The sequence below is a fragment of the Pristiophorus japonicus genome, chromosome 9 (assembly GCF_044704955.1).
Source record: "Pristiophorus japonicus isolate sPriJap1 chromosome 9, sPriJap1.hap1, whole genome shotgun sequence".
Classification (NCBI taxonomy): Eukaryota; Metazoa; Chordata; class Chondrichthyes; family Pristiophoridae; genus Pristiophorus; species Pristiophorus japonicus.
In genome coordinates, this window is record NC_091985.1 from 103,883,603 (window position 1) to 103,897,530 (window position 13,928).

At 47.6% G+C, this 13,928-nt stretch overlaps 1 protein-coding gene across 1 annotated transcript in view; it reads left to right on the forward strand.

The window, feature by feature from the left end:
• The first annotated feature begins 275 nt into the window (after positions 1 to 275).
• LOC139273907 (uncharacterized) overlaps positions 276 to 13,928 on the forward strand; it is a 269,855-nt gene continuing 256,202 nt past the window's right edge. The window contains exon 1 of the mRNA XM_070890979.1: positions 276 to 345. Coding sequence (XP_070747080.1) covers positions 276 to 345 — 70 coding nt within the window. The remainder of the gene's footprint in view (positions 346 to 13,928) is intronic.

Here is a 13,928-nt window from a genome sequence, read left to right on the forward strand (position 1 = left end):
TGAAAACTGTAACTGATTAAATGCAACTCAGAAAAAAATGTTAAGACTGTTTTATGGAAAGTAGTTCACCATCTATGTCGCATGTTTATTGTAAATGATCATTCCACGCAATGTTTCTGATCTTTCCACCCATTGTGTGCACGTTCTTCACTCCGCGACCAACCCGGCGCGAGATCTCTGGGGCTTGCAGCTGGTTTCCATGGTTTCCCGGGATGCGGTTTCTGATGAGAGGGAGCAGTGCGGCAGATTGGTAGGCGCGGTGTGTGGTGAGGGTGATGGCTGTTGCAACAGACAATGCAAGCCCGGCCTGCATCTGGATTGCTTTGAAGAGACTGGACCTTAACGGTAGGGACACCACCGATCAGGGCTTGCAGCGAGATGCTGTGTATTGTGCTGTTACACTGACACTTTACAGAACAGACCAAGCATTGCCCTCAAGTGATTGGACACGATTTACTTAATACGTATCTGCGTATGTATTTATTTATTAAATGGCCCCCAAATTGCTGTCAAAGTAAGCGGGGCTGAATAGTGCTAGCTGTTATTAATGCCACAGCAAATTCAGGCAAGGGCAGATACACGAATAAACGTGGAAATCGAAAAGTTGCGGTCCGAGCCGCACTGCTCTGCCGTAAGCTTTGTGAACACGGCATCTCGCTGACTGGTTCCTGATTCAAGGGCTCAATTTTCCCCAAGCGTTTTCTGGCGTATTGCCAGAGTGACGCCCATTTTTCTAGGCCAGAAATGCTGCAGAAATAATTTGCCAAAGTTTCCCCGATGTATAATTCGAATTTGGCGCAGTGCAGCGTGTCCAGTCGCCTCAGGAGGTGGAGCCTGCCGTCTGCGCCGACAAACAATGCCACACCTTCTGCGCATGCGCAGAAAAATAAAGTTATGTTTTTGACATTGTTGCAATGGATGCGCATGTGCAGTACAGCACCGAGTTGGCAATCGGCCATTTTTAAAGAGCCATTTGTGTGTGTGTGTGTGTGTGTGTGTGTGAGTGTGAGAATGTTGAGTGCTTTGTGAGAGCATTGGAAAATCGCAGCTGCAGAAAAACAAGGCAGGAGAGCTGGGTCACGTGATATGCTCCTCCGTACCATGTGGGAACTCAGGGACACTTCCGGTCTCCCTGACGACTACGTGTGCGGGAAGTGTATCCGCCTCCAGCTCCTGACGGTCCGCGTTGCGGAATTGGAACTGAGGGTGGATTTACTCTGGAGCATCCACGATGCTGAGAATGATGTGAGTAGCACGTGTAGCGAGTTGGTTTTACCGCAGGTGAAGGGCCCACAGCCAGCTAGGGAATGGAAGACCAGCAGGAAGAGCAGTACAAGGAAGATAGTGCCGGGGTCCCCTGCGGTCATCCCCCTGCAAAACAGATACACCGTTTTGAGTACTGTTGAAGGGGATGACTCATCAGGGGAGGGCAGCAGCAGCAAGTTCATGGCACCGTGGCTGGCTCTGCTGCACAGGAGGGCAGGAAAAAGAGTGGGAGAGCGATAGTGATTGGGGATTCAATTGTAACGGGAATAGATAGGCATTTCTGCAGCCGCAACCGAAACTCCAGGGTGGTATGTTGCCTCCCTGGTGCAAGGGTCAAGGATGTCTCGGAGCGGGTGCAGGACATTCTGAAAAGGGAGGGTGAACAGCCAGTTGTCGTGGTGCACATTGGTACCAATGATACAGGTAAAAAAAGGATGAGGTCCTACGAGATGAATTTAAGGAGCTAGGAGCTAAATTAAAACATAGGACCTCAAAAGTAGTAATCTCAGGATTGCTACCAGTGCCATGTGTTTGTCAGAGTAGGAATCGCTCAGATGAATACGTGGCTTGAGCAGTGGTGCAGCAGGGAGGGATTCAAATTCCTGGTGCATTGGAACCGGTTCTGGGGGAGGTGGGACCACTACAAACCGGACGGTCTGCACCTAGGCAGGACCGGAACGAATGTCCTAGGGGGAGTGTTTGCTAATGCTGTTGGGGAGGAGTTAAACTATTATGGCAGGGGGATGGGAACCAATGCAGGGAGACAGAGGGAAACAAAAAGGAGACAAAAGCAAAAGACAGAAAGGAGATGAGTAAAAGTGGAGGGCAGAGAAACCCAAGGCAAAAAACAAAAATGGCCACTGTACAGCAAAATTCTAAAGGGTCAAAGTGTAATAAAAAGGCAAGCATGAAAGCTCGGTGCCTCAATGCAAGGAGTATTCGGAACACAGGAGAGGGCTCTGAGCTAGTTAGAATGGGTGAGAACTCAGATGAACAGGATCTCAAGAAAGAATGCAAAAGGCAGGAGGCAACAGAGCAGAGTAGCACTGGGGTAAGTTTAAACCACAAGGTGATAGGAAGGGACAATATGTATGAATATAAAGGGGCTAAGGGAGGGGTCAAAACCAAAAATCATGGTTTAAAAACGAGTATTAAAACACTCTACCTGAACGCATGCAGCATTCGAAATAAAGTAAATGAGTTGACGGCACAAATCATTACAAATGGGTATGATTTGGTGCCCATTACAGAAATGTGGTTGCAGGGTGGCCAAGACTGGGAATTAAACATACAGGGGTATCTGACGATTCGGACAGATAGACAAGAAGGGAAAGGAGGTGGGGTAGCTCTGTTAATAAAGGAAGATATCAGGACAGTTGTGAGAGACGATATTGGCTCTAATGAACAAAATGTTGAATCATTATGGGTGGAGATTAGAGATAGTAAGGGGGAAAATGTCACTGGTGGGCGTAGTTTATAGGCCCCCAAATAATAACTTCACGGTAGGGCGGGCAATAATCAAGGGAATAATGGAGGCATGTGAAAAAGGAACGGCAGTAATCATGGGGGATTTTAACCGACAAATCGATTGGTCAAATCAAATCGCACGGGGTAGCCTGGAGGAGGAATTCATAGAATGCATACGGGATTGTTTCTTAGAACAGTATGTTACAGAACCTACAAGGGAGCAAGCAATCTTAGATCTGGACCTATGTAATGAGACAGGAATAATAAACGATCTCCTAGTAAAAGATCTTCACGGAATGAGTGATCACAGTATGGTTGAATTTGTAATACAGATTGAGGGTGAGGAAGTAGTGTCTCAAACGAGCGTACTATGCTTAAACAAAGGGGACTACAGTGGGATGAAGGCAGAATTGGCTAAAGTAGACTGGAAACACAGACTAAATGGTGGCACAATTGAGGAACAGTGGAGGACTTTTAAGGAGCTCTTTCATAGTGCTCAACAAAAATATATTCCAGTGAAAAAGAAGGGCGGTAAGAGAAGGGATAACCAGCCGTGGATAACCAAGGAAATAAAGGAGAGTATCAAATTAAAAACCAATGCGTATAAGGTGGCCAAGGTTAGTGGGAAACTAGAAGATTGGGAACATTTTAAACAACAGCAAAGAATGACTAAGAAAGCAATAAAGAAAGGAAAGATAGATTATGAAAGTAAACTTGCGCAAAACATAAAAACAGATAGTAAAAGCTTTTACCGATATATAAAACGGAAAAGAGTGACTAAAGTAAATGTTGGTCCCTTAGAAGATGAGAAGGGGGATTTAATAATGGGAAATGTGGAAATGGCTGAGACCTTAAACAAATATTTTGCTTCGGTCTTCACAGTGGAAGACACAAAAACCATGCCAAAAATTGCTGGACACGGGAATGTGGGAAGGCAGGACCTTGAGATAATCACTATCACTAGGGGGGTAGTGCTGGACAGGCTAATGGGACTCAAGGTAGACAAGTCCCCTAGTCCTGATGAAATGCATCCCAGGGTATTAAAAGAGATAGCAGAAGTTATAGCAGATGTATTCGTTATAATCTACCAAAATTATCTGGACTCTGGGGAGGTACCAGCGGATTGGAAAGCAGCTAATGTAATGCCTCTGTTTAAAAAAGGGGGCAGACAAAAGGTAGGTAACTATAGGCCGGTTAGTTTAACATCTGTAGTGGGGAAAATGCTTGAAGCTATCATTAAGGAAGAAATAGCGGGACATCTAGATAGGAATAGTGCAATCAAGCAGACGCAACATGGATTCATGAAGGGGAAATCATGTTTAACTAATTTACTGGAATTCTTTGAGGATATAACGAGCATGGTGGATAGAGGTGTACTGATGGATGTGGTGTATTTAGATTTCCAAAAGGCATTCGATAAGGTGCCACACAAAAGGTTACTGCAGAAGATAAAGGTATGTGGAGTCAGAGGAAATGTATTAGCATGGATAGAGAATTGGCTGGCTAACAGAAAGCAGAGAGTCGGGATAAATGGGTCCTTTTCGGGTTGGAAATCAGTAGTTAGTGGTGTGCCACAGGGATCGTTGCTGGGACCACAACTGTTTAAAATATACATAGATGGCCTGGAAGAGGGGACAGAGTGTAGTGTAACAAAATTTGCAGATGACACAAAGATTAGTGGGAAAGCGGGTTGTGTAGAGGACACAGAGAGGCTGCAAAGAGATTTAGATAGGTTAAGCGAATGGGCTAAGGTTTGGCAGATGGAATATAATGTCGGAAAGTGTGAGGTCATCCACCTTGAGAAAAAAAACAGTAAAAGGGAATATTATTTGAATGGGGAGAAATTACAACATGCTGCGGTGCAGAGGGACCTGGGGGTCCTTGTGCATGAATCCCAAAAAGTTAGTTTGCAGGTGCAGCAGGTAATCAGGAAGGCGAATGGAATGTTGGCCTTCATTGCAAGAGGGATGGAGTACAAAAGCAGGGAGGTCCTGCTGCAACTGTATAGGGTATTAGTGAGGCCGCACCTGGAGTACTGCGTGCAGTTTTGGTCACCTTACTTAAGGAAGGATATACTAGCTTTGGAGGGGGTACAGAGACGATTCACTAGGCTGATTCCGGAGATGAGGGGGTTACCTTATGATGATAGATTGAGTAGACTGGGTCTTTACTCGTTGGAGTTCAGAAGGATGAGGGGTGATCTTATAGAAACAGTTAAAATAATGAAAGGGTTCGACAAAATAGAGGCAGAGAGGTTGTTTCCACTGGTCGGGGAGACTCGAACTAGGGGGCACAGCCTCAAAATACGGGGGAGCTAATTTAAAACCGAGTTGAGAAGGAATTTCTTCTCCCAGAGGGTTGTGAATCTGTGGAATTCTCTGCCCAAGGAAGCAGTTGAGGCTTGCTCATTGAATGTATTCAAGTCACAGATAGATAGATTTTTAACCAATAAGGGAATTAAGGGTTATGTGGAGCAGGCGGGTAAGTGGAGCTGAGTCCACGGCCAGATCAGCCATGATCTTGTTGAATGGCGGAGCAGGCTCAAGGGGCTAGATGGCCTATTCCTGTTCCTAATTCTTATGTTCTTATGTTCTTATATGTAAGATGCAATGCGGTGCAAGGACCAAGAATGTCATGTATTCAACCAGCATTGTAACCCATGTATAAACTGACCTAAGTTGTACACCGTGAGAACACTGACCACTAGGTGGGAGACACTCCTAACCTGGACCTTCAGGTATAAAAGGGGAAGCTCCACCCACCTTCATCACTTGAGTACTAAGGAATAAAGGACAGGTCACAGACTGACCTTCTCTCAAGCATGGGCCTCGTGTGCATTTATACTGTGTAGTAAGGACGTATCAATGGCGACAAGAAACTGGGATTTAAACCACGCGAGCATGGCCACTAGCAGAACAGACGAGAGGTACTGTGTTAAGGAATGGTTGGGACAGAGATTCAACATTGTTAAAGCAGCACACAGTTCTCCAGGCAGACAAGGGCAGTCAGGCATGCCCCAACATGTAGTCGAACCCAGAGGGGGAGTTCGACAGAGACAATGGCAAGCTGAACAGCGATTCACGCCATTGCAAGGGACAATGCGGCCAGTAATGGGGCCATCAACACCTGTTAATGGTGCACTCAAGGACAATAACAGGGGCAGTCAGGGACGATCGACTGGCAAGGGACCTTTTGTTTCAAACCGCAACTCATGCTGGAGGCGTGGAGGCATACATTCAGCCGGAGTTTGCAGAGATGAGCAAAATACCTGCAGAAATTGCAGAAATGGACACTGGGGGAAATCGCTGGAAGCTGAAGTTCAGCGAGTTCATGTGGAGCACGTATACAGTTCATACACCAGGACGCCACCGATAATGATGAAAGTGCTCCTCAATGGCATCCCAGTATCAATGGAGTTAGACACGGGTGCCAGCCAGTCCCTGATGGGTATCAAACAGTTCGAAAAGTTGTGGGCATCCAAGGCCAGGAGGCCAAAATTATCGGCGATTGACGCACAGCTACGGACTTACACAAAGCAGATCATTCTGGTGCTAGGCAGCGCCACGGTAGTCGTGACCCACAAAGATTCGGAGAACAGGTTGCCACTCTGGATTGTCCCAGGGGACGGTCCCGCACTACTGGGGAGGAGTTGGCTTGCTATCATGAACTGGAAATGGGGCGATGTCAATGCAATTTCCTCTGTGGAGCGAGTATCATGCTCACAGGTCCTGGACAAATTTGACTCATTATTTCAACCCGGCATTGGCACTTTCATGGGGGCCAAGGTAGTGATTCACATAAACCCGGACACCAGACCAGTACACCACAAGGCCAGAGCGGTGCCGTACGTGATGCGGGAAAAGATAGAAGGTGAATTGGACAGCCTGTTGAGAGAAGGTCAGTCTGTGACCTGTCCTTTATTCCTTAGCACTCAAGTGATGAAGGTGGGTGGAGCTTCCCCTTTTATACCTGAAGGTCCAGGTTAGAAACATAGAAAATAGGTGCAGGAGTAGGCCATTCGGCCCTTCTAGCCTGCACCGCCATTCAATGAGTTCATGGCTGAACATGCAACTTCAGTACCCCATTCCTGCTTTCTCACCATACCCCTTGATTCCCCTATTAGGAGGTTAGGAGTGTCTCCCACCTAGTGGTCAGTGTTCTCACGGTGTACAACTTAGGTCAGTTTATACATGGGTTACAATGCTGGTTGAATAAATGACATCACCTCCCCCCCCCCCCCAAAGTCTTATTGGGGTCACAGGTTGAGTCTCTCTGGTGGTTTACGCTCCCTTGTCGAGCGCCTGAGTTGGAGCTCCGGTTGTTGGGCGCTGGCCTGAGTGTCTGGATGAAGTGGAGGAACTAGTTACTGTAATTGAGGCCAGATGGCAGGAGCTGGATTCCGGCAGAGATCACATAAAAGTTTCACCCAAAGAAATGAAGAAACGCTGGAACCAAGTTGCAGAAGATTACTGTGCAATGGTGACCACCACGAGATCTGGAAGTCGGTGTAAAAAGAAGTGGTAGGACTTGGTCAAGTAGTTAGTGTAAGTAATGTTTTCATTTATTCAGTGCAATTGCAATTGTAAATCTGACCATCTGTATGTCCCACCCAGCAGAAAGACACCCTCTTTAAAAAGTTAGGTTTTCATATCTTTGCAGAGAAAGGTTGCACATAATAAAAGAGAAAGAACTCGAGCAGGAGGAGGCCTGGCAAATCTGCACCCACTGATACCCTTGGAAGAGAGGGTCGCTGCTTTGATGGGTCCTGCCTGGAGAAAAGCAATCAGTACTGCACAAGCTGGGCCCACACTCGAGGGAGAGGGTAAGTCCTGCAAATTCATTGTGGTCCTTCAAATCAGCCTGCTGCCTGGCCTGCGTTGTGTGAGCCTACTCATGCCACCCACCCTGCCCCCTCCTCTGCTGCTAACCATTTGACTGTTCTGTTATATTTTACAGAACTTGAGGCCAACCCTGACGATGCAGAGGAAGATTCAGACACGGACAAGCCTGAAGAGGAGAACATCTTCCAATCTAACCCTGCAGACCAAGAACATGGGGGTGAGGGGGAGGGGGAGGGGATGGAGCTGGATGAAGCTCCCACTGTTGTACTGACTTTGGAGGAGGTGCCGCTCATGGAGGTGACAGCCCCTTCCGTGACTAGTGGTTTGAGTGTTGGTGGGACATTCCATGGTTTCACACCTTCCGAGATTGCAGGTCCCAGTGGTGTGGTGTAGCGAGGCACACCCAGCGCCCCACCTTACAAGGTTGTGGGTCCCAGTGGTGTGGTGTAGCGAGGCACACCCAGCGCCCCACCTTACAAGGTTGTGGGTCCCAGTGGTGTGATGCAGCGAGGCACACCCAGGGCCCCATCATCCCAGGCTGCAGCTCCCAGTGGTGGGATGCAGCAAGACACACCTGTGGGGAGGAGAGGAAGGAGAGTTCGATCGTGCTCTCCTGAGATGCAGGATGTAACAGATGCGGTTCAGATGATGTCATTGAGTGCGGAGAGCATTGACCTCACCCGATCACTCCCGGATGCCATCAGTGGGGTGAGTGAGGAGGTAGCGGGACTGTCGGGAGAAGTAACAGCAATGATACGAGAAATGGGAATGATATCTGGGACCATCAGTGAGGGAATAGTGGCCATGGGGGAGGGAATGTCAGAGGTAGTGCAAACCACGTCACTGACCATGAGGGACGAATGTTGCAGGTAGTTCAGACAGATTTGCTCAACATGAGGGAGGGAATGTTGCAGGTCATTGAGACACTGTCGAGGTGCATGAGGGACGGCATGTTGGAGTTAGCTGCTGCAATAAAGGAACACGCCCAGACCCCGCGCCCATTGACAGAATCAACTGTCACTCCCATTCCAATCCCCACACCAGCCTCTGAAGAGCCCCAAGCTGGGCCCTCCAACTTACCACCTGATGCCGATGCCCCCTCCCTTCAAGAGGTGCGCAGTACCCGAGATGTTAGAAAGAATAAGCTTGGTACCAAGCCCAGAAACACTGTGCCACCGCCTGGTGGAGTGTCCAAGACCAAGCACACACATCCCTAGTTGTAGCTTGAAACGATCTGGAGGCATAGAATGAAAGTGCAGCTGTAACCTTCACTTCAACTGACAGAGCAGTCCTCTTGATGCTTATAGGTTTCAGGTCTGCTTTGACCAACTCACAGATCTCACTTACAACTTCTTTGTGGAAATGCAGCCTTCTGACACAGTCTGGTGGACATCACTCAGGTGGAGGTACAAACGCCTGTCTTGATATACCCGAGGTGGGTAAGGCCCCCTGCCCAGCACCCGACTGGTTCTGATGTTCCTAATGTGATGAAGTCGAATCAATTGTCTCCTATGTAGCACTATGATGCAGAAGACTCGCACAAGGTATGGCATTGTCAGTATTGCCCTCATACTTAAATTTAACCTTTGAAAGAAGCTCAAAACAGCTGGAAAGCAGGCGGGCAGGACAGGTTCGCAGTTCTCTATCTCCCCAAGGTCTGTATGGATGGACCACACCCAAAGGTCTTGTGACTTCTCTCTCTCCTCCCCTTAACTAATTGCAGTCTTGTGACTTCTCTCCTTCCCTCTCTCCCCGCCCCCCCCGCTGCCCATCTCCACTCATTGCAATTTTCAGTGCATAAGGCTTCCGATTGGCACCTCGCTCTCTCTCCTCCCACCAACCCCCACGGCTTGTTTTGTAGCCGAGCTGCTGTGTCCGGGCGTGGGTCCGATTCTGCCGGCAAAACCTACGACCCTCCAACCCTGCTTCAAGACGGTTGGTGGTGGAATGTGAGTGAGTAAAAAAATGAGAGAACTTCTGAAATCCAACAAATTTACACTGCTACGTTGACAGATAAAAAAAGGTTGAACTTTAGTATTAATTTTGACAGTGTTCTTGACTCCCTCCAAAATCTTTGATTTAAAAACAATGGCGTCTTTCAGCGCCGATTTGTCAATGTGCGCTGGTTTTCTTAAGGGGCCAGATAGTTTTTCGGGAGTGGCCAGATACGCCGACCTAGGAGGAAAAAATGTTGGCCAAACTGTGAACAATTGAAAAAACCAGCGCAGACATGAGGGAACTGTGACGTTAAAAAAAAAAACTGGCTTAGAAAAATCGTAACTAAGTCAGTTACACCAGCACAAATCGCAGGGGGAAACTTTGAAAAAAAGAAATACGCCAGAAAAAATCGCGCGTGCCAAAAAAACGGTGTAAGTGACCGGGAAAAATTGAGCAACCCAAAGACGGCGAGAGGCAGAAAGCTCCTGAAAATGTGCAGTAAATACGACGTGAGTTCATCACAGAAATTCACTTCAATCTAAGTACCATTTTAATGACATGACAGATGTTAATCACTGCCAGTCAACCTCTATGGCACTGAAAATTAACTATTACAAGTGTGGAGTCTCATTCCTTCAGGATTGTTGGAGATTTAAAAATAATGTAATTTTTGAAAACTTTTTCATCCCTGCCTCTTTTTTCCCCCTTTCTCTCTTAATCCAATCTTTCTTTTCCTCTCTTCGTTTCTCTTTCTGTATCCGATTTGACATTGAATTCTAAATTACAACACGGTTCATTTCACAATCCTTAGGAGATAGACAGTTGCTTGTCCTGTTCACTCAAATCCCAGATGCCCTCTAGAGGCTGCTGCGCATCTTTCCATCTCAAACTTCTTGCAATTTGCAGGGCAAAATATCGTCGATATTAAACGGGTAAGGGCAAGTATAACTAACAGCAGGCCCTGTGCATTGTCCTGCCACTGCAACTTTTGGGCCACTATATCATTGAGCACTTACATAATATTTTTATTTTCCGGTAGTATTGTATAAATGCATTATTACACTTGTTTAAAGTTGCTTTGTGTCAACAGGTGTTTGGGGACTGAACTGAAAAACAAACATCCATTCAGTTTGACCTGATTTCCTGCTTTTTATTATTAACAATAATATAAATTATTATTAAATATATTGAACACTTACTCATTTCTTTTCATTCCTATCTAATTTCAGGGAGCTGATTGGGAGTTAAATATTCCAGGTTGAAAGGTCTTTGGAAAAGATGGGGAAATTGGAAGAGGAGAAGGGGTAGTTGCTATGTATGGAGAAAGAGTCAGACTGAACACTGTGAGCTCAAAATAAAGTGTGACCTTAGTTTTTTATTGCAGGTCTCCAGAGTGCCTCTCCAGCCTGTGAGGCCTCCTTAAGTACCTGTGCTCCCAAGGGATTATGGGATTCCTTGGAACTCCAGGGGATGAGCCCTCTGGTGGCTGTACAGAGTAAATACAAGTTCACATATATAACAACACTCCCCCCCCCCCCCAAAGTCAATAGTGTAACTATTTACAACGTGAGTCAATCTAGGGCCCTTCTTGCCCTGGTTGATCATCTCGGTGTGAAAGCTGGTATTGTTGAATCATTTGTTGGGCCCTCGCTGGGCTGCTGTGCAGCTGGCCTTGCTGGGCTGCCTGGTGTGTTGGGCCCTGCTGGGCTGCTGTGGATGATGGGTTCTGCTTCGTGGTCAACCGTGGTGCCGGTTGCCACTGGTGTTCGGGGATGAAAAAAGGTAGGGTCCAAGATGGGTTGCTCAGGATAGTCCGTGAATCTGAGTTTGATTTGGTTCAAGTGTTTCTAGTGAATGAGTCCATTTGAAAGTTTGACCTGAAACACCCTGCTCCCCTCTTTGGCCACGACAGTGCCGGGAAGCCACTTGGGAGCATGACCATAATTTAATACAAATGCAGGATCATTGATTTCAATCTCACGTGACACATTGCGCTATTATAGTATGCACTTTGTTGAAGCCGCCTGTTCTCTACCTGTTCATGTAGATCAGTGTGAACTAACGAGAGCCTTGTCTTAAGTGCTCTTTTCAAGAGCAGTTCAGCAGGTGGGATCCCAGTGAGCAAGTGGGGTCTCGTGTGGTAGCTAAGCAGGACTCGGGATAGGCGAGTCTGCAGTGAGCCTTCAGTTACCCTCTTCAAGCCTTGCTTGATGGTTTGCACTGCTCGCTCTGCCTGACCATTGGACGCTGGTTTAAACAGGGCAGATGTGACATGTTTGATCCCGTCATGAATTCTTTGAACTCAGCACTGGTAAAACATGGCCCGTTGTCGCTCACCAGGACATCGGGTAAGCCGTGAGTGGCAAACATGGCCCGCAGACTTTCAGTAGTGGCAGCGGACGTGCTAGCCGACATTATCTCACATTCAATCCACTTGGAGTACGCGCCTACAACCACAAGGAACATTTTACCCAAGAACGGGCCTGCATAGTCGACGTGTACCCTAGACCACGGTTTGGAGGGCCAAGACCATAAACTTAGCGGCGCCTCCCTGGGTACATTGCTTAACTGCGAGTGCGTGTTACATCTGTGAATGCAGGACTCTAAGTCCGCATCTATATCGGGCCACCACACGTGGGATCTGGCTATCGCCTTCATCATTACGATGCCTGGGTGGGTACTGTGGAGGTCATTGATGAAGGTGTCTCTGCCCTTCTTGGGGACCAATACTCGATTGCCCCACAGAAGGCAGTCTGCTTGTATGGACATTTCATCTTTGTGCCGCTGGAACGGCTTTATCTCTTCCTACATTTCCACTGGGTCACTGGACCAGCTCCCGTGAAGCACACAGCTTTTGACTAGAGATAATAAGGGGTCCTGGCTTGTCCAGGTTTTGATCTGCCGGGCAGTGACGGGTGATTGCTCACTCTCAAATGCTTTCATAACAATGGCTAGATCTGCAGGCTGTGCCATTTCCACCCCGTGGTGGGCAATGGCAGCCTACTGAGAGCATCGTTGCAGTTTTCTGTGCCTGGCCTGTGGCGGACAATGCATCTCTGGCCGATGCATTGGTATTTATCCCTTTACTCTTGGAAAACAGGGATATAAGTGACTTATGGTCAGTTTTCAATTCGAATTTTAGCCCAAACAGGTATTGATGCATTTTCTTTATGCCATAGACACACGCTAACGCTTCTTTCTCAATCATGTTGTAGGCTCTCTCTGCCTTAGACAGACTCCTGGATGCATAAGCAACCAGTTGCAGTTTCCCGAAATCAGAAGTCAGATCCAGCTTCGTGAATGTCTTTCCTCCCGCCAGTGTTGCAAAGAGGTCGTCGGTCTTTGGTCATGGGTATTGGTCCTGCAGGGAGAAACGATTGATAGTTACTTTGTAATCGCCACAGATTCTTATGGTGCCGTCTCCCTTGAGGACAGGAACGATCAGGCTGTCCCAGTCGTTGAATTCAATCGGTGTATGATGACCTCTTGTTGCAGCCGGTCTAGCCCGATCTCTACCCTTTCTCCCATCATGTACGGTACTGCTCTCGCCTTTTGATGGATGGTTCGCGCCCTGGAAATTAGGTGGATCTGCACTTTTGCTCCTTGGAATTTCCCGATGCCTGGTTCGAACAGCGAAGGAAATTTGTTTAAGACCTGGGCACACGAAGTGTCATCAGCGGGCGACAGTGCTCGGACGTCGTCCCAGTTCCAGCGTATCTTTCCCAGCCAGCTCCTGCTGAGCAGCGTGGGACCATCGCCCGGTACCATCCAGAGTGGTAGCTTGTGCACCGCTCCATCATAGGAGACCTTCACAGTAGCACTGCCGATTACAGGAATAAGTTATTTTGTGTAAGTTCTTAGTTTCGTGCAAGTTCTTAGTTTCGTGCGAACTGGAGTTAAGACTGGCCTTGAGGCCTTGTTGCATCACAATCTTTCGAAAGTCTTTTTGCCCATGATGGACTGGCTCGCACCCGTGTCCAGCTCTATTGGACCGGGAGTCCATTTAGTTCAACATTCAGCACTATCGGGGCATAATTCGTGGTGAATGTGTGCACCCCATGTACCTCTCTCACCTTGGTCTGAGGCTCTGGTTCATCGTGATCCTCTGTGGATCTATCCTCTGCAACATGGTGGTTTGTTGGTTTAACAGGATTTTCAGCTCTCCTGCACACTCGTTGGAGGTGTCCCATTGTTCCGCAGCCCTTGCAATTGTACGCTTTCAATTTGCATGAATGGAAACGATCACCCCCGCAGCGCCAACAAGGCGTTAATGGCCTTGCATTCATCACCCTTGATGGTGGACTCTGAGACATCTGCGGACGTGTAGCTGCAGGTATGTGTGACCTGCCCTGTACATTACCATTCGAAAACAACATCACTTTGTTCACAGTACTTGTAGCAGCACTTGTGTGCTGA